Genomic DNA, 25,452 nt, shown 5'->3' with positions numbered 1-25,452 from the left:
AAACACAAATAAATTGTCAATTTAATTTCTCTTTTTTAATCCAATTAATCCGATGTTGGGATGGTTTCCCTTCGCGCTATGCCTGAATACAAATCGACCGCCAGCCGATGACTCTTATTGCAAAACGGCAAAACGATAGAAACGTGCGCTTCAAAAGAGTATTCGATACGCACTGCATTGCACGTATCCATTGCACACGTTTCCCTTTTCCGCATTTATTTCCGTTCATGTCGTCGAATACACGCGTGCCGATGTTCAATGAACGTATTAAAAACACGAGATATTTATAAATCGAAATGGAAAAAGCGATTGCGTTATCATACGTCAAAAATTCAGTCAATAATGCGCGAGTAACATCACCGGGAACAATGAAAATAAAGTTTAATTGACGTTGCGCAACAAACCCATGTGCCGTACGGCGTACATACTTTCATACGAAAGAGCATTTTTACTGAATTGTATTATTAATAAATATGTCACGTTCAGATCCTGTAACATTCTGGCAAAACGACAACGTTTCGGAAATTCGCGAGTATATTATTCTGCAATATATGTGAAACGATTAAGGATAAGTGAGACGGGTCTACAAAGTTTCAAAAGTATCCTAAATTTTGAATTTCTTTGGAAAGAAATGCTATTGTTCACTCTTACTCAGATCGATATCCTCGTTCCTTCCTATTCTTCCGTGTGCAATTAATAATTCAATTGCATTTGCACGCGGACGGAAGAACCGTTAGCCACTACATCGGATTTGACACATTATTATTTCACGGAAAAGCTAATTAATATGTCGACGAGGTATGCAAAACAAAGCCTCATTTTCGCGATCGATCAATGATTCGGGACAATGTAATTATCAGCTCCATTTACACCATTGACAGTGATGATTCATTATTGGGTAAGAGGTGAGCGGTGAACGGACCATATGCGCCGCTATTTTTATGGAACCATTATGAAAAGCTTGCCTAATTCAGTCTGATGTCATTAACGTCTGCGATTCGGCGATAAATTATTCAGGATAATTGGATTCAGGGCGTGCATAAAATCCACTTAGTATATGGCGCCCATTCAGTAAGGGGTAGTCGCGGCACATGCACATAAAAAGGGGGAGAGGTCGGGCTAATGCTCGGACAGAGATTATTTTATGCTAGGCTCTATATGGCGCGCGTTATAAATCGGCGCTATACGTGAATGGCCATAGATAGCGTGGTGTTTAATAGTTACCCATACAGCATATCGTGCATAATAATACTATTCAGAAGTTACTAATCCTCCTGTGAGCTCGCAATTGTAATCATAAAAGTGACGTAACGTATCATAATTCTATGAAAATATTAATTTATTAATATTGCCTAATATCATCACTCAGATTTATTTAGATGACATTTTTTTACCAGGACTGATAATAAAATCAATCTAACACACATGCATAATAAAATCAATCTAACACTCATACACATGCATTTCTACTTACGTATTCCGTTCTCAGTTTTGTTATCCGCAGCATTTTAATAATTGCTTTGTCCGTTGCACGCCAGTTACTTTGTTACTGTTGAAGAGGGCCTTACAAAGATCCGTTTGCAAATACGCCGATCTTTAACATCGCAGATTGCATTCGTGCGTCTTGCTGCATTATTAAACGAAACGCGAAACAATTTCTACGAAACGAAGGCGCGCCTATGTACACCACCTCAGTCGTTGCCTCGTACTGCAGTACGCACGGCATACAAACAAACATTCTTCATTTAGAATACTTTTAAATATCAAAGAGCGCGCATACTGGAGGCAAGGAAAGAACGCAATTCTCCGCGGGCTGCCGCTGTCCGTATCGCGGACTGATTTCTGCTTGGACGTTCTTGGATCCACTACCTGCAGGAAGCTGAAAATAAAACTAGAAAACGAATGTGTGCAGCAGAGAAAGGGCACGCATGGAGAAATGAGAATATGCGAATTAATTAAGAGTTTGTGAATTACCAGCGGGGGAACTTGGTACGGCAGCAGTACAAAGTTCATACCAAATATTCTCAGTCGCGGTCCGCGCGGTCGTATGAACTCGAAAGAAGAAAACGAAGAGAGATAGCGCAGCTGAAGATGCGAGCTCCGCCGCGCCGATTCGCCATGCTCCGGCGTATGCCGGCACATGCACGTTATACATGCACGATATACAAACGAAACCGCTGCAGAGCGAGAGTGGTGCATCTCTTCCAGCTGTCTCGGGGACGAGAGAACGGCGAAGAGAGGACTCCGAGACAGAAGAGGTTGAAGAATGTGCACTCAGCGTGATTGGTGCTGCGCGCCGGTGCATAGTGCCGGCTGTCGGCATGAAAACTCGAGAATTTTCCCAACTACTCATGTGCACACAGCACGAGGACGTGCGTGCAAGCTCTGCCTCTCGCCGCGTGGCGTCTTAGCTACCTTAGCTGATCGAAACTATCGGCTTTCCTGTCGTAAAATCTATTTTCTACCTCCGCACTCCGCTTTCCTATTTTCGTTCTAGCATGCGTATAGCGAAAAATATGTAAGTTTCAGCAGTCAGCACCCCTCGGTTAAACACACAGACTTTTGCTAGACGAACGATTTTATACTATGTATTCTAGAGGAGTTTCGACAAAATTGTGATAATATTGATTAATAGAATACCTTAGTTTACACAGGTTTGTCTCAAAAGTGATAATGGCAGATACGTTGAGAAAGAAACTTTTAATTCTGTTGATGCATTTTTCACGCACCAAATTTTTAATCCTTTTCACAGCACCCAGTATTGTATTTTGTTAAGCCGCTTTAAATGATATCGTAAATCAGACAAATCCCCAAATTCTGCTTGTCTTGTTATATTTGCCGAACAACAAAGCGAATTTGTATTGGGATTTTACAGAGAGATTTTCCAGTAATAAAATAATATTCGGCATGTTGCTATTGGTTTATTCGCGTAGATATAAACAACAAACAACGCTCGCAAGTTGTAATGTAAATCGGGCTGAATAAAGCACCGTCAGCATTTGTCAAAGGTTAATATTTATCGAAAGATCATTCTCACGTTGCTATTGCAGCCACCACAAAATCAAATGTTATCACGATTCGGAACTATGCGATTGTAACATGCTGCCATTTCGTATGTTACAAGAAAATGTAATATAATTAACTACTATTATATTTAGTGAACTGAATATAATTTAAATGTATACTAAATATGAGCATACACGGGTATAATTAGAATTTCTCACTCCTTTAAACACGCGCGTTTGATATCTATTCTAACGTTTATTTTACAAGAGTTATTCCTTTCGCTTCGGTAACTGTAATAAGTAATAAAAGTTATATTATTTTTATTATTTATAAAAAAACATAGAATTAAACAATTGTCGTTTTTATTTTGTGAAATATTTTTCCACCGAATATAAATTACATGGTCTTTATTAATTAAAAGAAAAAAGAAAGTCGTACTTTCAACAAACTCACATAAAGCCTTAATAAAAATAAATGAAATCGAAGTTAATATTGTGTTACTTATAAAAAAAAAATTAATTGTACAATTGAAAAAATAAATTATTACTTTATTATTACTGAAGAAAACTGAATTAAGAATTCAATCTCTAACTTTTTAGTATGGATTTACATAGGAAAAGATTTTTTAAATAAATTGGGCAACTTCTTTTAAAAAATTATTTTACTAAACAACAACAAATATGGAATCGAGCACATTTATTATTAATAATTAACCGTTAATGGACAACCAATAATTTCGGCAAATTTACTTTCACTGTTATCTATTATAAAACATATTTCTTCCTCTAGAATATTTGCATTCGCAGTTTTACGTAAAACGAACTTCTAAAATAAACTTTATAAGTGGCTTATGTATGTTGCACATAAGTCCAAAACTTCGTGTTACCGGACGGTTATATCCGTGAACATAACATAGGCAGGAGTTTAAACCAAATCTGCTGTGGTGAGCACAACGGAGGCCGAACCGAGCATAGTGATGCAAGTCGTACCTATCGACGTGCGATCCTGCCAGCATCTCGGAATGCACTGAGCACATAGACTATCAACTGCTCTGGAATATTCATCCGGATCCTGGAGTCTACGGCGGTGACCGGCGTGTCGGCGAAGTTAACCATAAGCGCCACGACGGATGCACCGTGTCGTCGTACCACTCCTAGGATTTCCTCGGTGACCAACACGGTCTGCAGGGAGCCCCGCTCGACAACGGGTTTCCTTTTCAAACACGACAAAGATTTGAATACATTGTAGTGCAACATGGCCTTTTGCGCCGCCAAATTTAGAGTCTTGTATAATTGCTGTTCACTGAAAGCTATATCTTTTTTTTTTGCTGACGCTGGTGCTGTTGTACCATTGAAAAGACGTTCTTGCTAGGTCTCTCGATTTTAAATGATATCACAAGTGCATTAAAATAAAAAATAATATAACGCTAGTAGAAGATAACATCTTAGATACAAGAACATTTTTAAAAATATTTTTATATATTAAATGAAAGATGTTCTTTAAGAAATATAAATGCACTACAAAATTAGTTGATAAAATTTGAAAATGCGTGAACCATTATATATTAACACTTTTTTGTTAAATAACGCGTGTTGTACAATACAAAGTTGTAGAACTGGTTTTAACATTGTTGATGAAAATAACAGAAATTTTAATAGAATTACTTTTTAACAAATTAAATTAGGAATTCTTATAATAGAGATTACGTTGAATATATTTACATCATTTAATTAGCAGTTTTTGCAAAAAAGAGCATAATTATACAATATAATGATATTATAAAATGCAAAATATCTAGAACACTCGGAAATAAAATAATGCATTTATAGATATCATTTCAAATCTATTGTTAGATATGTGATTTTGTCCAAGTTTATCTTCATTCGTGATACCCTGTCGGGTCCAGCGACACATCCGATAGGATCCTTGGTTTCCACGTACGTGAAATTCTTATCGAGCGTACTGATCTCGTCACCGTTGTAAATCACGCTCATGCCGGATAAAATGGTCGCCAGTATGGAAAGTTGATCGACTCGTCGAATCTGGAAGTCGCGTGATGATTATCATGATTGTTGTCTCCTATCTAATTCGCAATATAGGACCGTTAGGTATATTGTTCATCAGCGATCGATGAGACGTTTGAAGTCGACCACTTTATATCAGTCGCCTTAAGTGATTATCCAGTAATTCTTTCCACGTCTTGAGAACTTCTTAAGTCTTGAGAAGATTTCGCGTGTAAATGTGATCCAAAGTTTCATAATCATCGTCTGATATTCTTGGCACATTTTTTTGAGGCTCGTCTAGATAACGTACATCCTCAAGCAAGTAACTGATGGCATCAATGCGAGAACATCCGCATTCCGATCTAGCTAGAAATTCAACACGTTCTTCATTGCACGTTGCAATGTAACGCTACGATAGTTGAGATCTGTCTAAGTAACGTTGAACTGATGCAGATGGTTTCCGTGCCGAGTTTCATTCCCAGGCGAGGTCTTGGACGACACTCAACCAGTTTGGTGGTTTCCTAGTGTCGTTCACTATTAGCACGTCACGCCAGATATACTCGTAGGGCTTGATCCGTTGGACGCTTTTTTTGAATTATTTGTGCTCGTGAGTGCTGTGGTTCGGCACGAAATCGAGGATTACTTTTAGCCCGAGGGACCTTTGTCTTCGCCACGAGTTTGTCAAAGTTAGTTAAAGCATCGTAATCCTTGTCGACGTCAATATAATTAGCGGTGTCGTAGCCAAAATCGAATTGCGGGCTAGTATCTGTAGATCGTTGACAGCCAGAGCGCATCGGCGCCAATGTCCGTGATGTGTTTCAATCTGCTCGTGATGTAATTCAAATCTCCTATACCGTCTCTATTACTGTTCTTGAAACTTCTTAGATAGACTTGGTACATCATCGTTCTTGGTATAGCACTATATTAATGCTTACCCGTTCTTTCGACTGACACGGAAGTTAAAACAACCAACGCTGCACTGAAGATACACGAGCGAAACATAATGACTGATTCGATTATCGAATCTAATATGCTTTTATACATGCGACAATTTAATATTTAAAAAATTTATAGCTTATGTCTTTAATTAGAATATCTATTATTATTTTTATTCGATAAGTTCATAATTGCAAATAATCGCATCCAGAAATTACTGATAACGATATAACATTTATATTCTTTACGATAACGTCATGATAGCCTGATACTAGATAAGCTTCTCTCTTATATAATTGTTTTTATAATATCAAGAAGCACCATAATTTTTAATAAAAATATTTATTGCGTTTAATAAAAAAAATTACTGTAATTATATCGTTGAAATTTATGTTATAATGAGTAAAAAGTACATAATTGTGAATTGGGACATTGTTTTGAACTTATTCTACAAAAATGTAATTTTGCAAAATAGAAATATTTTATATGGATGAATTAATTTGTACAAATATGTAATGTGAAAAAGTTATGTACTTTAATATACTACACATAGAAAAGAATAATTAAAATCGCGCTTTGATATGCCGTAGGATGATAATCATTTTCATTTAATTCTGCCATAGCAATTAATTTAAAAAGTGTACTTTATTTAAAAAAAATTAGTATAGAGAAAAAATAAAGTAACATTTTGAAGTAGCGACAATGGAAAATTAATTATTAAGATAACAAGAAACAACTGACAATGAGTTAAAAATTCAATAAATATTATTTTAGCATAAATTTATATTTATATTCTTCTGGATGAGATTATACCTCATATACTAGAAAGCAATCAAAGAAATTATTCTTATTCCGGCTAAAATAAAATTTATTCTATCAAACAAAAATACACATTTACAGATATATAGATGAGCACTAATTACATTGATTTGAAATGCTATCATATAATTTTCGTTGCAATTAATAATAACACAATGATACCAACAAATTTATTTTTAATTGTTTCCTGTTACAAGATACATTTATTAAATACTCATTCTCAGATTTACATGATCTGCCCGCAGAAAATGTGTTTACGTCTATACATATATATCCGAAAGTTTGCTTTACTGAAGAGTTATCCGTTAGGACAAAATAAGCAGAAATTTACTAAAACAAATCTGCTGTGGCCAACACAATGGAGGCCGCACCGGGCAGAGTGACGGAGGCCATATTGATGCGCGATCCTGGAAGCAGTTTGGAGTGCACACTAGGTGCATAGACTTTCAACTGCTGTGGAATATTCAACCAGATCCCAAGGTCGACGGTGACCTCCGTGGTATCGTCAAAGTTCATTATGAGCGCCACGACGGAGCTTCCGTGTCGTCGTACCACCCCTAGAACATTCTCAGTGCCAGTACAATCAGCACAGTACAACGCAGTCTCCAGAGATCCTTGCTCGATGACAGGCTTCTTCTTCAGTTTCGCTATACGTTTGAACATTTTATAATGAGAGACAAATTCGGCCTTTTGCGCTGCCAAATTCAAGACCTTGTAATTGTTGTTCACCGGAAGCCACGTTTTTTTGTTAGTAGAGAAGCCGGCGCTAGTGCTATCGTCCCATTGGAAAGGCGTTCTTTCCGGATCTCGCGATTTCAGAGGATATCTAAAAACGCAATGACATTGAGATTAATTGATAAAAACATACGTTTTGAATATATTTATAGAAACCTATATTAAATGTAATACACTTCCTTCGAAATGCAGATTTACTATGATTTGTTAACAAAATCTAAAAGATAGCATGATTAATTGTGCATATAATTGTAATTTGATTTAATTATTTTTTGTCTGACTGAAAATAGACGATCAGGTTATAATATATCTATTGTAAGTAAAAGCATCGTCAATTTTTTAATAGTTTTTGATGTATACAGTTAATTGATTTGCATTAGTCAAATTAATTATTAATAAACGAAGTCACACAACTCTCGTGACAATAACTTAAATACGTTTATACAAATTGACAAATCATTTTTGGGATAATATTTTGTATATAATTTTTTATATATTTTTTATATAATTAATTAATACTTCTCTCTCTCTCTCTATACTATTATATTCCAGATAATATTATAAAACGTAGGAATCACAAATGAAAAGATATATTTATAGATTTGAATTGAAATCTACTATATATATTACATAACGATCGGATTCTATTCGAATTCATCGTTTGTGACAATACCTCTCGCGTCCAGCATTGCATCCGGCAGGATCTTTGGTTTCTTCATACGTGAAATTCCTGTCAACCATACCGATCTCGTCGCCATTGTAAACTACGCTAACGCCAGGCAAAACGATCGCCAGCATGGAAAGTTGATCGGCCCGTTTCTCGCCAAATCTGGAAGCCGCGCGATGATTGTCGTGATTGCCCACTACCCAATTCGCAACGTACTGTGGACCGTTAGGTACATTGTCCATCCAACGATCAATATAGCGTTTGAAATCGGCCGCGCTGGACTTGTTATTTAGATCACCCATAAACATGAAGTTAAACGGCACCGTCGAGCCTGATTTATAATACAATATAGTAAGATCGAAGTCCGTATAAGCCTCGGTCAAAATCATTTTCGTGTCAGCGTTCTTGTTATGATTGTCCATCAACTCCCTCCAAGTCTTGAGAACTTTATAAGTTTCATTAAGATTTTTCGTGTAAATGTGGTTCAAGATGTCGTAGTCGTCCTCTGGTAAACCGGGTATGTTACTTCGCGGCTCGTCCAATAATCGGGCATCTTCGTACATGTGGTTGATAGCGTCAATGCGGAAGCCCTCCACACCCCGATTCATCCAGAAAGTCAACACTTTCTTCATTTCTTCTTGCACCGCAGGGCTACGATAATTGAGATCCGGCTGTCCAACAGCAAACTGATGGAAATAATACTGCTTTCGAGTCGCATTCCATTGCCAGGCAGAGCCTCCGAAAACGCTCATCCAGTTGTTCGGTGGTATTCTAGTGCCATTTGATGTTTTTCGCCCGTCATGCCAGATATAGTACTCATCATAGGGTTTGATCCGATCGACACTCTTAAAGAACCAATCGCTCTCATTAGAGCTGTGATTCGGTACGAAATCAAGAATTACTTTCAATCCGAGAGACTTTGCCTTCGCCACGAGTTCGTCAAAGTCTTTTAGGGTGCCGTATTCTTCATTGATATCAGTAAAATTAGATATGTCGTAGCCAAAATCGTACTGCGGGCTCTTATAGATTGGTGACATCCACAGCGCATCGGCGCCAATGTCCGCGATGTGTTCCAATTTGCTTGTGATACCTTTCAAATCGCCAATGCCATCTCCATCGCTGTCCTTGAAGCTTCTCGGGTAGACTTGGTATATCAGACTGTTCTTATACCAATCCTTACCCGCTTTCTGGGTCGGATCATTCGAGTTGACCAAAGCGATCAACGCCGCGATAAGAACGCACGAGCGAAACATAATTGACTGTGATTCGACTTTGATTGCTTTCTCCAACTGCTTTTATACCAAGCGATAAACTTTTGAAAAATTTAAAAATATACTATATTATATTATCGATTGATAAGCTCGTAGTTCGCCCGCATCTAGAAATTATCAGTTGATAACGATACCTTGCATTCTTCGCAATGACGTTCATATCAAGAGATATCAAATGGTTTCATGCACCGTTTTCATCGTATTCTTACTTTTATCTCAAAATGCAATAATTACCTAAAACTTACGAAGATACGTTTTTACTAAAAAAAAAAACGCCTTCCAACCCCGGAAGGGGAGTGAATAAAGAGAATTGATTGAACTTACGAAGATAAGTTGATAAAAATATTTGCTGAAATAATCGTTGCTTGAACTTAGTTGCAAGCAATCGATACTATAATTCTATAAAACATTTAACGTCCGCCGCACGTTTCGCGATGTATCGTTGATTACGCTATTTCGCGTTACAAATTTCGAGATAATAATGCACCACAGATTTTACCACAAAGATTCCCAACAGGGGAGCTCTCTGACACACGTCTTGGCCACTCGGCGCATCGACGCGCACTACGAGAATCGATTTTGTTACACTATACTTAAGAAATTCGCGGAATTGCACGACCCTCGCGCTATTATAACTTGCTCTTACTTAGACAGGAAGAGATTTGCGGTTTTTTTCCCGCGAAAAGCGCCGACCTCTCGCTTATCGCCGCGCGTAGACGTCGTCTTGCAGCCGGCTGATAAGATTTTTCGATCTGCGGCCACTTGAAAAATGGCAAACATTCAAACCCGCACCATCTCGCGTGCGCGAGGCGTTTATGCGTGTTGGCCTCGTAACTGCTATCGCGACCTATGTCTAATTATACATGTGGTTTCCCCACCCGCGTTTCTTACTTTCTTATACGGCATCGTCGCGAGGGTCAATTTAATCTTTGCGCGAGCGTCGAGCTTTCCATCAGGAATAAATTTGCTATTACCGCGAAATAACGTTGACATCGTTGCAGGATTCCTTCTTCTTTTTTTCTCTCTAAGTTGAAGGCCGGCATTTTTCATCGCTCCACACGCGCGTCGAGTATTCCAGGTACGGTACGAAAAATTTGCTTCTATCTCTAAAATTCAATGGCGATACTCTTTGAAATAAACTTCCTCTTATAATATGATAAAGTGCCATCGTTCAACATTCTCCGGGGGAAACTATAAAGAACGCGGTGAAAGTCCCGATACAATAGGGAAGAGAACAATTCCCTGCGAAAAAAAAAGTGAATCGAGGTTGCGAAGTAATTTATCGTACATCAAATGCGAAAATGATATTATTATCTACGACGGGCTTACAATGCCTCATTGCTTTTCCGTATTTTTATTCGATACTTGATAGATAGTGAATAAATCAAGTAGAGGAAGCAATACGTGAGGTGGTGTTAAGTGTACATCAATAAAAAGATTTACGTTCTTTATGCGGAGTCTAGCACTATCACGCAATCTGAAATAGTCTTACGATCCAACTTGCATAATAATTCCTGCTATGAATATATACCGTTTTACACGTCTCTTTATAAAATCGTCTGATAAATGGAAAAAGTCTTGATAGAAACAGCCTTCTACATCCGTATTCCCTTTTGCTCTCTCGACAGTGTCATTGGTACTTTGAAACACTCACTCCTAGAAAGGCGGCTTGCGCTCTTTGCGACTCTTTGATACATTTTGTCACAACATTCGCGTTTGACATAAAGCACGTGTTAGACCTCTCAATGAAAAAAGCGGATACACCTTTCTCATGTAATATAAACATAATTTTATTTATTAGTATCAATGAAAGAAAAGATGAAGAAATTGCTGCATACACAAAAGATTAATAAATTAATGAGAATGCGATGAATGAAAGTATAAGTTTTTCAAAAATCACCGGTTATAAATCCGAGTGCTACACTGCAAAAAAGAAGTGTTAAATCAAGACTTATATTCTTGTATATAAGCAAGAATCTATAATGAAAGGAGACATAAATTGTGTAAACAAAGAAAACTTGTTTGACTGAAGGTATTTTTTTATGTAGTTTAAATCAAGAAAAAGAGTTGAAATAAAAAGTTGAAATTCTTATAAGAAGATTATAGATTCTTGCTTATATACAAGAATATAAGTCTTGATTTGACACTTCTTTTTTTTCTGTGTAGACATTTTACACGGTTGTGTTTACATACATATATAGGCTGTATCTTCAGAAATTACATTAAATTATACGAAATCGGATAAGTTTAACCAGATAAGAATGTTAAATCAACGAGTGGGAACGCGGAAAATCGCGCGAGTTATGCAGAGGGGAATAAGTAATAAAGTGACAACGTGTAAATTGGTCGCGGATTAAAAGTACAGACTCTAAAGAACATAACTGGCAAAAACGTTGCGTTTTACGGAATAATTTACGGTTACGAATGCAGCGATGTGGCCGGAAAATATTACCGTCAGCAAGAATTCTCATACGGCTACCGCGGCCGTGAAGTTTTGTCTCCGGGTGTTATTTATATGGGTAATTTTCTTCATGGCTTACGGCCAACTTAATTCATTCATTATCCGAGCGGACGATAAAGACAATTTCGTTGAGATGATACATCATTCTTATTAGCGGCGCTATTCCCTTTGTTGACTTTCGTTGGCTCTCAAGTTTATCAAAATTCCGGATTTGTCTCACGACATTATTTATCAACCTTTCCGCTAGCATATTAGCATGCCCCAGGGAAATGTGTTGGCTTACAGACACTTACCTATACATATAAACATTTTATTTTCACTTGATTAAGCTTATCACACGTGAGTATCTTTACAGTAAAATGTATTTAGTAATTTTTTACTAACATTACAACAAAAAATATAGAATACAGTAATGTATTTTACAACCTGATCTTACGATCTTGTTTGCTAACAAAATTTATTTAATTTTCTTTTTTTTTTTACGCAAATATTTTTTATTGTAATAAATTCATAGAAGTAAAAATACGCATAAATATCGCTAGAAAAATGTCAAAATTTAAAATATTTTAAATTTATAAATAAATTTAATAAAAGGAGTAATGCATACTTTTATTCTATACTAAAATCTCATGAAGAGACAACCGACGCATTAGACAGAATGAATTAATAACTGAATGAAGAAATAATAAACGGGAAAGAATTCCACGGTTGAAATTACGGTACGCGTCAAATACGAGATGCTGAAAGGAAATCAGAACACGATCGTTTCCCGATCTCAAAAATGATACCTCTTCACAATCGCATCGTCTCGTGACGAAAACCAATTTCCGACGCGTCCGCGCTCCCATCACTTAATTTCTTAATTAAAGCGAGTTCGCGTTACGCGAGTTTTATTTGCAGCGTAATTTTCCGACCAGCGCGATGAGGCGGTATTTAAGTCAATTCTCGCTGTGAGGAAGCTTTTCACGATGTGCGATCGTTTTGAAGGACCGACGCGACGTAGGCGGGCACTGACTTGGCCAGTGCAACGAGGCCACCTTATGTCAGCCACCCTCGGTGCGATGGGGTAGTCAAACAACCCCCTCGCAGTTTACAGCCGTAATTAACTTCCCAGGTTATTAGCCCTCGTTCGTGGCGGGCTGCTCTCTCTCTCTCTCTCTCTCTCCCTCTCTCTCTCTCTCCTCCTCCCTCTCTCTTCTTCTCTCTCTTCTCTCTCTCTCTCTCTCTCTCTCTCTCTCTCTCTCTCTCTCTCTCTCTCTCTCTCTCTCTCTCTCTCTCTCTCTCTCTCTCTCTTTCCAGTAGTCAGTCTCGACAGCCTTTCTCGCAACTCGCTGAATCCAATGGGCTCCGTCCGGCTGTGTCGGCAAGTTTATCACGGTAAACTTCTGCGAAGAAATGTTTTTAGGAGTTGCTGAAAGTCCGAGATGCAGGGCTGAAGCCATCGTATAATCATTCGGCGTCGCATGGTAGAAAAAGGGGGGAAACTACATCCGTGGATAACGAATGACTCTCGAAACTTCCCGGATTAGTCAAGATGTGTATAATCACTCGAAGAAGTGAAATCGTCAAATTAGCAGATTCTTTTGGAAATTAAAATTGATATGTGTCACCTAATTTAATTTTTAAATTTTATTAAAAGTTTTTCTCGATCTGTCTAAAACCGTGGTATATTGTTTCCGTTGTGGCGAGAACAGACGGCATCTGTTGCATTTGCAGGCGATCGTCGACAGATAGCTCGTTTTTCTAAAATTCATGACATTCCTTGCATTTGCGGCGCGAACTTTCGTATCTAGATTTCGCTGAAGAATACTCCGTCGTCTAACTTTGGATAAGCCTGAACTGAAACTATGCGGACATTTTAGTATAATTTAAGGCAGTTTTCTCGCGTCACTTTCCACATCATTTACTTCCCAAAAGAAGAAAATAAGTTTAAGAATAATTTGGTTATTTTCTAGGTAAATAACCAAATTCTGCATTGATTGATCAGCGCCTATTTTATTGCGTCTTGCAAACTATAGCGCAAATTATTTAAAATTTCGGCAGCGTACAGTATTCATCGATGTAATAAGTGTTACGGTTGCATTATTTAATTAAACAAATGCACGGCCTTTGAGTGGTAACGAGAGCGTAGTGAACAACAAAGGTAACATCATTACCTTTGTATGAGTTGCGAATTGTAATTTCATACTAATTTATCAATAAATAAAACAATATTCCTGGAATTACAAAATACATTTTTACTTAATACACAATAGTATATATTATTATCATTTATTTTCAAAGTTTCGGCAATGCAATTACAAAATTTGTCATATACTGAAATTTATTAATATTCTTTTGCAATCACAATACATGAACAGCGTTTAATATAAACAAGTAAATGCAATCTGTTTATAACAATTATATTTAAAGGTTTTAGCCTATTCGCATACTATGCGCGCAATAACATAATGTATTATCTTGTCCAATTATTATTTATTTGAAAATTATTACTATTTTTGTATCTGCCCAGACTTTAAAAGAGATAGTATACCACTTTTTTTAGATTTCTTTTATTACTATTTGTGGAACTTCAAACAGAAAGAGAGAAAGAGAAAAAGAAAGAATAACTAAAAAAAATGGAAATTTTATTTCGCAATATAATCATATCGGTATTACGACAGAGGTAACATCGAACGCAAAGGGTTAAAACAGCTACAGAGAGTTGAAAAGGGATATTTCTGATTTCCGCTCGTGTCCGCTATAAAGCTAACATAACTTTGTGACCAACTCTCGCTACATTCTATGTATATATATATATATATATATGTGTGTGTGTGTATGTGTGTGTATGTGTATAGAATGTAGAGCTATATATAGCTCTTTAAAACTTTGCGCCAGCCGGACGATATCTCGTAGAAGCACATCCGTGGACGTAATTCAAAGCCGCGGATCAAGTTTGCAAGAGATCTTTCACTCGTTTGTGCCTTCCCTTCTTTTTTTTCTTAATAATTATACGCCTCGCCGACGAAGACCGGTCGTCGCCTCTTTCCGGCCATGAAACTCAGGAGACGGTTCCTTCTCAGTCGACGTCACCAACTCCTTTCGAAAACTTTGCCGAGTCTCGATGTAAACGACTCTGAGGCACTGTCTCAGCACCTCATTACACGACTAGCGCACGCAGCCGTCCCGTAGTCTTGTAAAGGGAAAAACCGGAAACTCTCGCGAGAAAGAAACGAGACGGTATTAGGCCGCGAAGAGGGCTTTGAGTCTCACCATGTAGAAACACTGGCGAACGGACGGAAAATAATTTTGCGGAATTAAGTAGTTCGGTGTCAAATTGTAATTTCAACAATGACACTCACTGCGTGCAAAGTATAGCAAAATTAAAAAAGGAAAAAAGGAAAGGAAGGACTGCGCGATATTTTTGAGTATAGAGAGAAAAATTCTGTTTTTGAAAGTTACAGTAATTATATAGCCAATTATAAGCAACTGAGCGGAATATTATGAAAGTAATCACAAAGTTAGACACAATTATTTTTGAAATTTTCAAATAGTTCTTTTAACTCACGTTGAATTGAGATTTTCACATCTATTTTTCCTGTCACACGAAAAGATCTATATTTTGTTAAACTACAGATATTTGTACACTACGACAGAGATTAATAAGTTTACTTCGTAACTGCGAATGCTTATAATCATTACTCGATCGTAAATGAGTAGGAAGTATTTGATATGATTCTGCAAAATTTCGGCCAGATTAAAGTCGGGAATTGGATTCCGCCGGCGCGCTTTATCAAATGATCCGATTAATTTATAAGAGAAATTTCGTCAAAAACGCAAGCGCTCTGCGAAATGTAAGTTATCGATCCAGTCAGAACGCGATACTTTGACCCTCATCAGCGGTACGCGCTTTAGCTTTTCGCGTGCTTTGTGGTCCCGGTGATTACGACAGGGTAACGACAGTGTGAATTTTGTGCAAGGAGGACCATTTCGCGGCAGGATTTCTCGTGTCCGATAAGGACGAATGGGAATAACCGATAGCATCCCGTATATACGCACTCCCGGAATAAATCGGCGTGCGGTGAATGGCCGCGGTATTTATCCCCGACAGCAGGGAAAGGCGCTTTTCATCCGCTGATCCGACGATCGCGCGAAGAAGTCTCAAGCCCGTGCGGGACTTCTCCTGCGAGCTAGCTTCCCCATGAATCGAGTCACCGTCGAGGGACGCCGTCGACGAAGAATCGCGCTTTAAGCCGCGCGCGATCCCCTTTTGTGTCGCCGCGTTCGGTTGGCCCGGAAGAGGAACGACGCGATGCCGGAAGGAAGGAAGGAACGTAAGGGTGAGGACGCGCTGATATTTATGAGCCGCCGGCGAAAAATGTTTCACGGATCCCGGGGGATCGGCGGTGGCCTTTTCACACCGACGACGATGCGGCGTTGCGTCGCATCGTGTCGGGATCGCTTATCCTTCCGCGGCGAACGAGAACGCGCGGAAAAAAGAATACGCCGTCGGCGACCGTCTGAATCGACCGGTCGACGCACACCGAGAGGAACGAAATGTTATTACATCAATCCGAGCATTTCATTACGCGACGCGTTCACGTTCGCGTTCGCCGTCGAGGATCGGTCGGAACGCATAAACTGCTCTCGACGGGGGCATTCCCTGCGATATTCCGTGCGATATGCAGCTGTATCAACGATAAAATACAGGTCGAACGCGCGCGGAAAGCTAAAAGAAAAATATTTCTCTTACATTACCGTTGGTTTTTTAAGGCGACGTGCGCGGCAGTAAAGACAGCTCTGTATCGAGACAATTGAAATTTTATCATTTTCAGAGAGTTTCGCCATGTCTACAATGCGTATTTATTATCGTGGATACGAGACGAGTCGCAGATCTTATTGCGATCTTATCGCGATTTATATTATAACTGGCACATTTATACATTTTCTTCTTCTCTCTCCTGTTTGTATCAACTGAGCGTGTACTTCGTGCTCGCGCCCATCGATAAGCCGCTGTTTAGAATTTACCGCGTGACAGATAACTGTTTTATTAAAGAAACGGGCGTGTTCGGTTCGCGCGGGTCTTTAATTATCCAAGGTGCATAATGTTAAAATACCGTGGTCGGAGCATATCCATGAATGGTATCTGTTTCAGAGATAATCATGTCTCACGTCGCGTGGGTTTTCGCCTCGGACTGTGCCCGCCGGCCCTCGGCAACGTGTCCCACAAGCGTGAGCAATTAAAATAATTAGGAGGAATAATCTCGCGCGAGTGAAATAGCGTGCCGGTACTCGAGCTCGAGAACGAGCGCGGGGCGAGCGAGCGAGCCTGGACGGAGCCATAATTAAAACGTATGGCAGTGGTAATATACACACCGCCACTCTAATCCCGCACCGGCATATACTTACTCCGTGCACGCACTTTTAGAGTGCGGGGAACTTGCGTGAATGACGGCTCCTGAGCACTATTAATCTCCTTTTTGTTCAATCGGGGCGAGCTTTCTTAACCCTTAATACGCGCGATTTTTAATTAAAAAGTTATGCCTGGATAAATGTTCGGTGACATTACCGCGGCATGATGAAACCGAGAACATCTCACAGCCTCGCGAACTGATAATTTCAATTTCTAGTCTAGAAACACGACAACGAGCAGATTCCGGTCGCAATCGAGCGACCTTTGCGTTCACCTTCCAGGGGCTCGATTCTCGAAAAATATCGCATACGATATGTCATGAATATCACACTTTGCAACCAATAGCATACATGCAAAGTGTTATTTTCTAGTGATATTCATAAAATATCGTATACGATATTTTTCGAGAATAAGGCCCCAGAGCCGCGGAAAGCTTATATATTAATTCATTATTATAGATTCACTTCGGCCTGGTGCCTCGATAAAATCGCGAGTTCATAATCCCGTGATAAACACATTCACACCGTTATCTCGTAACGCTCCGACGTAACGCAGAAAAAGAAAACGACGGTGGAGATCCGAACGACGCATGAATAATCATCGTTCGTCGATGCGGAAAAATAATTCGTCGATCGCGAGAGCGAGACGAATGATAAATTGAATTCGGCATCGAGCACATTCACGGTCGCTCGCTCGCCCGTCGCCGATTGACCGTCTCACGCATCGCGCGAGGGAGGAGAGCTCCGTAACGCCGGGAACCAGAGATATACGACACTTTAAATATACGGCGGTCCGCGCAGCGCTGCTAATCGTAACGAGCGTTGTGCACTGTGCAAATTGGAGGATCCTTAATGGGTGGCGCAATTAGCGATACCGATGGCATGTGACGCACGCACGCACGTACGTATACGTATATGCACGTACGCACGCGTCGCCGCCGCCGCGCCGTTCCGCCAGAGGTTTCGGGTTACTATTTCGCCGATAGCTCCGATGTACTACCGGCTGTACGTGTCGTGGTGCATCGGACGTACCGAGGCGAAAAAACCCAATGATCGATGTATCGAAAATGTTTGCTCGTAACAGAGAGAGGCGGGCACACCCGCCTCTGCTCGGCCAAACGGTCGGAACGAATCGATACGCTTAATGTGCTGACAATAACTTCGCTCAATCTGTGTCATCGATCGATGCCTGCCGGTCGGCTCGCGTGGTTGCACCGATAATTACGCGGATGCGATTCAAATAACCGAGATGATTGGCGCGAGGAAGGATATGTGCAAGTGCGCCTCGTTACTTGCGCGCATCGCCCGCGTTTGCGAAGTATCGATGTCGGGGAATCGGGGAAACGAACAGAGACGTATATGAACGGATCGTTACGCCGATCTCGCGTTTAATTCAGCAGAATTTTTACGAGTGACTCGAATAAAAAACGATTCTCTTCAAACGTCACGGGATTATCTCGTTGTAATTTATGATTATTGAAAAGTTCATGTAACAGAGTTAACTGGTAATTAATGCATAAACAAAAATATTATGTTTTAATCAATATTTTGCTATTGCAAAAGTTCATTAGATAAGTTACTTGATTATTCTTGACGTTATGTTATTTACATTGTTGGAATGTTATTAAAATAATTGCTACTATTTACTGCTTGATTTACTGTTATTAAAATAAAAAATGTTATTGTACTAAAGAGTTTAGAATTATAATCAGAGAGAGAAAGAGAGAGATATGGTAATATATTATTATTCCTCCACGAAAAATTAAATCGAAATTAGGAAAGCTAATTTACAGATTAGCTTTAATTGAAAATGTGGATACACGTGGCCGTAAATGTTATTTTGTTATCAGGCAGCGTTTATCGATAGCAACACCTGTTAATTATCTAAATCGAATAATCCTATGTATTGGTACAGCTATTTAATACGGGATATTAAGTTACTTTATCAAGCATTTATTGATATTACACATTTATTCGCTGAGACTAAACAATCACAGTTTAATCGAAATCTCGCTGACAAGCTGATGAAAATAAAAATTCCGTTTAGTTTGAGTAATCAAAGCGCGAAAATAGGGTTAATCTATAATTAATATCGTGTATAATTTATTATTTTATTAATAGAAACATTAGAACAAATTGAGTTTAAATTTATACAAAGAAATATTTTTTTATATTTTATAGACGTTATTTAAATGTTGTAGTAATTGGTTAGCATATTACAGAAGGTATAGTAGACAGGATAATGTGTGTTGTTTTCACTTAAATTGTAGAATTTTTTTAATTTGTTTTTTTTTTCTCAGTTTTACCTTCTCTAATTTGCACCTATATAAATGTATATTCTCCCCGAATATCTGCATCTTTCTTAACACTAACTTATTTAAAAAGAACAACGATTTATTTCCAGAGAAGTTTTCTCATTCCTGTAGTGGATACGTTGTAGGGTCTCGTTCATAAAAGAATGTGCTTTATTAATCAAATCCACAGTGGCGAAAGACGCAACCGCGTCTTGATTTCACCACTTTAGTTATCAATACTATGTTATATAAACAACGTGGGCACAACGCTAACTATGTACTCACTTGCTACCGAATGGTTCACATTCCATTAATACGCAAGCATTCAGGTGGTTCCAGTATACATATACATTATTGCAGAAGCACGTCGGTTCACAGGCACAAAGCATATAGGTACGACGCGGTATTGTCAGACACGCATAAACATGTTGTCGAATTATTGCTTAATTAGTCCCTTAACCCCTTAAGAGAAGATTAATACTCTACTTTTCGGGTACAAATTGGTAAATACAACATACAAACAAAGAATTATATGAAGGAGAACAAAGGAAAATACAAATATATAATAAGTTATAAAGTATTTTTTTATTAATTAATCTTCTATTAACGCAGAAGCGGAAATGACGAATATCATAAGTAGATATAACCTTTGATATTAAAAATGCAAACTTCCGACTTGCTGCTGCTGATGAAATATTCTAACATCGGGATAAACATGTCGTGACTGAAATTGATGGCATGTTAAGAAACTGATAACTGGAAGTCGTTGTAATTAACAACCGCGGTGACTTAACCGGATATTACCTCGAGGAAACGGCAAGAAGTTCTCCTAAGGGTTAATCTCTTTAAGATTGATTAAACGGAAAGAATTCTCTTCTGCCAGAGTAAGAATAAAACGATCGTGGGCATTAGGAGCTCATTCAACTTTTAAATTCAACTTATATTGAATTCTACTTATTAAACTTTGACATTGCGGGAAGAAATGAAGAAAGTGCATTCTTATTTCCGCGCGCAGTCGATTACAAATATATAATATTATATAGAATTACGTATTTGCAATCGTATGCGGAATAAATATGCATCATATCCCGCGGACAAAAAATAAATATGTTTCTGTAAATGTATACGTAATCATAACAATTTTGCTTACGCAAGACACATGTAAAATTAAAATGCATATCACACATATTTAATTCGAAAATGCAGCGAATGTTTCCGATTAAACTTTATTTTGTTTATAAAATGTTTAATTACATAAGTAATAATATCTGCTACGAGAAGTTGTAGCAGGTAAATCATGATAAAAACAAAATTTATTTTTCCATTTTATCTCGTACGTTAATTAACGGGTACTATAGCCGTGGCTTTTCGTCGAAAAGAAAATGTAATTTTAAATGGTTCTTATAGCTAAGATGCACGAGTTAAAATCTGATTACACTTCTTCTGCTTGATGAAACTTAAAGTGGTGGAGCTAAATTACTGCTTAGACGGTGCTTAAAGTATAGCCATAATCTGATCGACTGTCTCTTTACGCTGAGACTAGCATTTACTAACAGAGTGGCTTTAATTAGACTTTATGAGACATAATGCACTTTTTTACGTTTCGCGATTTCAAGATGAATAATGAAACATATATTTGTTCAATATTTTATTCAATAAATAAACAATGGATGAGTAGTAAAATATGAACAATATAACAATATAACGTATTATTTCTTTGTATATTTAATATCTGTCTATTTGTATGTAATATTTGTATATTTAATACTTTCAATTACTTGAAATTTGTACTATACATTAACAGAAATAACATAAACAAATAAATATGACATTAAAACTTAAAAGTACAGGGTTCATAAATACAAAGCATATGCATAATTCTCTTAGCTATTGATTTCATTTGAAAGTTGTACGTACAAAGTGGAGTATATTTTTATATTCTAATTAATTTCCTTTCTTAGACATTCTCGCGCAACGCTTATGTATAATCTAATACATATTCATCGTGCTTGAAATTTTCATTTTTACATTAAGGCATTGTATCAACTAACGCCCTAATTCTGTCGCGATACTTGAATATATTTGAAGGTACATGGTGCCGACGAAAAACGTTATGATGACACGAAAAGCACGAAGCTCACAATGTCGTTGAAATCTGCATATTTGGTAGCAGTAGGTTTATGAGAATGTCACGTAATCTTTAAACTGATCTTACCCATAAATAACTTCCGCGCGTGCATGTGGCGATACACATACGTGCAGTACTTCTACGATTTTGTGAATGGCCTAGTTTTAATTCCAGAGGTTACGGAGCATTTTTTTTCTATTCAGCTTTATTTTGCATATACCAATATGTAACTCACACAGTGCTCAACTTATAATCGACTATCTTTAAAATATTATTCAATAGACGGCATGTAACGCGCTAAATTATAATTTAACTAATTTTAAATGTTACATGAAAATTTTATACACATATTCTAAAGTTTGTAAAACTTTTCTTACATTATTTAAACGATGCACAAGCTCGCGTAAGCGAAAACTGTGATAGTGCGCGAAGTTCAGTTATGCAAAGCCGTCGGACATTTTCCTTGGTGAAACGAATGTATCGTTATGGATGAAGTGTAGCGAACTGCAGTAAAGTGCAACGATGTTTGCCCGCGGAACCGGAAGTAACGCGCGAAAATGTGGCGACGATATGCAAATTGTAGCGATTTTGAATCTACCGAACAATCGCAGCGAACTCTAAGACTTTATGGTAAAATGCACGCAGCTTTAATGACTACAATATTTTAAACCTCTGCGCGACTTACGTAGGTATATTAGCGACGTTTTCGAATAAAGTTTCGTAGTTCTTATAAACTTTTCGCAATTTAAACTAGTATGTTGAAGGACTAAAAAATATTATCTGCTTTCCATATAAAATATTTCGGTATGAAAAGTTTTATACACTTCTCTTGACGCGAGTATAAAATACCCCGTGTACGGAAATACATTTTCGATAATTTTTGTAAATTACATTTAATATCGCGACGTGCTTTGAAGCAGACTCGTTTGACTACTAATGGAATAGCTGTACACCCTTTATTAATAACGCCGCAAATGGAAAGAACGCTTAAAAATAATGCGATTACGGTTACGGATAGAAGAAACGTATATGCGAAACAGTACTAAAGGACACAGTATGCACAAAGCGAGATAAAAACGCAGCCCGGTATGCGCGAACGTTTGCATTTCCCCGCTTGAACAAGGAATTGATAATACGGCGTAATCCCATTTTAGCGCATTATATGGAAAAAGAAAGGGTAGATGCGAAAATCGCGAAAATGGTGACATCCGTTTCGTTTCGCGTGTATCGTTTCCGCGCGGTACGATTTTGCTCGCACGCGGGATTACTCACGGCCGGCTATAAGCCCAAGTAATACCTAGAAATTGCATTATTTAAATGGCAGAATCATATGATTTACGCGCTCGCGCCGCGGCCACCAAATAATTTCCAATAAAAGCGCAGCGATCTCCGACGAAATGCGGGCAAAAATCTAATTTCGCTAATACCGCCAGCAGAATGTCTCGAATCCTTTTTGCGTTGTACGTTGACGACGAGAAGCCGAGAAATCTCTGTACGATTTTGCGCGCACGACAGATTGCTGTAAATAAAAACGTCCGTAAGGAAAACGCGAAAATGTCATAACGGTTTTTCTTTCTTTCGGTAAACCGCTTACGTAGCAGTACGAAAAGAATGAAACGTACTTTTATCCCTTCTTAAATCACCCTCCTACTGGTTTTTAAAAAATACTCCGTATGTGTATATAGAGAACGAAGGTGTTCGAGAGAGCACCACGCGCACGCTATGCGTTAGATTTAACGTTTAAAACACATATTTTCCGTTTACGTGTGCGCTCGACGACCGCACTACCCACTATACGCAATAGTCATTATTTTACCCGACCGCATCATTAATGCAGCGCGGAGAGAAAACGCTGCGTGGCGCGCGCGCAATTAGCGAGACACTGATTGGCAAAAAGCATTACTTTCTTTAATGTTATTATTTAATATTGTCGCGAAAAGAAACAATTTTGAATTGCCTTTAACGTAACGTAGGAATAATGTATATTCTGAAAAATAATACTGCGATATTCTCAAAAGAAGCACTTATGCGGGATAATGCCGCCAATAATTTCGGATTACGGTAGTTAAGGTGTTTACGGAGTTACTTTAGGTAGTTCGCTACTGGCCGTAATTCACGGAGTCGCATGATTATACGTTGCTAAATCCTTGGTATTATCATTTTCGCAAGTTAGCTTATAGAAGTGATTTATATTTTATAATATACGGTCTCCTTTTCCTATCAGTTTGGGAAATATTCCAGAAAAAGTTTCCTTGTCGAATTTGTAATTTATTTGTGATTCATTCACTTAATTAACTCTATATTGCTTAATATGTGTTTCTATGTCCGAATCTTTTTTGCTTATGACAAAAATTATATAATCGGCAAGAGAATAATACTGATAATTAAATCATTAAGATTTAAAAAGTATGCATATGAAACTTTCAACAAGTCGCATGGTGTTGTTGAAAATTAAGTTTTACCACTCCGCCAAGAAAATGAACCCCATAATAGGGATATAACTGTGTGCAAATGTTATTTACCAAGCGTGCGTCGCATACTCGCAAAACTTTATAAATACGACAGCAAGACGATTGGAATATTAACTAAACGATACACTATGAAACCGCTCGGTCCGCGACAACATCTCTTTGCGGGTTACCGTAAGTGTCATTGTGTACGACAACATCTGGCAGCCCGCTGGAGTTCAATTTCAGCGGATTCAAGTGACGAACGTGCCGAGTGTACAGCAGTAGATATACAGAAAGTTTTCAAGAGATGGCGAACAAAATTAAAAGAGTTTTCACCCGTTGGACCAGTATGCGACAAAGCCTCGCTTTTCCACGATGGACACGATCGATGAGATAGTAACGCTGAAAAGGTTTGAACGACTCATCTCAGGCACCATTTTCTACGTCGTTTCATTTCAACGTTAATAACACTTCCGAAAGATTTCAAGTTGATTCTCCAACTTTCACGGAGATTTCGCGCAAATATTTAAGCCCCAGTACGAAAATTTAGAAACGCGCTGGGTTGCCTCAGGGAAATTTTGCTGATATTTTTATGACACTTTTTTTGCGAAATAATATTTTTGCAAATCGCCATCCATCAAGTAAAAAAAAAAAAAAACAAGTTTTCAGTCATCGGAGACAAAGCATATCGCGATTGTGTTGCAAAACAATATCGTGCGTGCCTTACAGTGCAATCTAAAGTGTCAGAATTTGGTGAATTGTTTTAGTGCTGGCATCAATACAATTCGTAATTAGTGGGAAACGAACATCAGCTTTAACGGGACTATTGTTCGTTCGCTAAAGCGACGTTGAGCTCTGTAACAATGGCGCATCGTGTACGTGTCGTGCGCAAAGTGCATACGTACAATAACTAAAAGAGGCACAATCAAACTACCAGCAGGTACAATACGTAAGTTACAGCGTTAAGATTGATTCGTCGATACCTCGGCACGTTGTGCACGATGTGATATATGCTGAGAAATTACGACACACATCTTTCGTACGGAATCCACGATACCGCACTACCATCGGATTGATCGCGTAATAGCTACCAATTAAGTTCACCGTTAACTAAGCGGCTGCAATTTTTCGCTCTCCACTTAAATAATCGAATTACGCTCATCCAAGTCATTTTGCGTCAATTACGCCACTCCGCGGCATACTCCTCACAGACAAATTGTTTCAACAGTGCGCAATTCCGATACGAATTTCTTCCTTAAACCTGCCTTAAATTTAAGAGTATCTTCTA

The 25,452-nt window shown here is 38.2% G+C and overlaps 1 protein-coding gene and 1 pseudogene across 3 annotated transcripts; both read right to left on the bottom strand.

Annotated features, from left to right (window-relative positions):
- Positions 1 to 3,687: 3,687 nt before the first annotated feature.
- Positions 3,688 to 6,737, bottom strand: LOC139776782 (maltase 1-like; annotated as a pseudogene).
- A 186-nt stretch (positions 6,738 to 6,923) lies between these two features.
- Positions 6,924 to 9,930, bottom strand: Hbg2 (alpha-glucosidase). 3 transcript variants are annotated; one of them, XM_071713696.1, is made up of 4 exons: positions 9,762 to 9,930; positions 9,572 to 9,677; positions 8,173 to 9,478; positions 6,924 to 7,590 (listed from the first exon to the last, which is right to left on the bottom strand). In XM_071713696.1, exons 3-4 carry the CDS (start codon positions 9,417 to 9,419, stop codon positions 7,095 to 7,097), a joined length of 1,743 nt encoding a protein of 580 aa, XP_071569797.1. In that variant the 5' UTR covers positions 9,420 to 9,478; positions 9,572 to 9,677; positions 9,762 to 9,930; the 3' UTR covers positions 6,924 to 7,094. The 3 variants fall into 3 exon arrangements, with proteins under 3 accessions (XP_071569797.1, XP_071569798.1, XP_071569799.1); XM_071713697.1 differs by having other exon boundaries at positions 9,572 to 9,671; XM_071713698.1 differs by lacking the exon at positions 9,762 to 9,930 and having other exon boundaries at positions 9,572 to 9,693.
- Positions 9,931 to 25,452: the final 15,522 nt, after the last annotated feature.

This window comes from Temnothorax nylanderi, unplaced genomic scaffold (genome assembly GCF_030848795.1).
Source record: "Temnothorax nylanderi isolate EJ_2023f unplaced genomic scaffold, tnyl_v1.0 TNYL_tig0128_pilon, whole genome shotgun sequence".
NCBI lineage: Eukaryota > Metazoa > Arthropoda > Insecta > Hymenoptera > Formicidae > Temnothorax > Temnothorax nylanderi.
The sequence above is the reverse complement of the archived record's forward strand: the minus strand, read 5'-3'. Positions and strand labels throughout refer to the sequence as shown.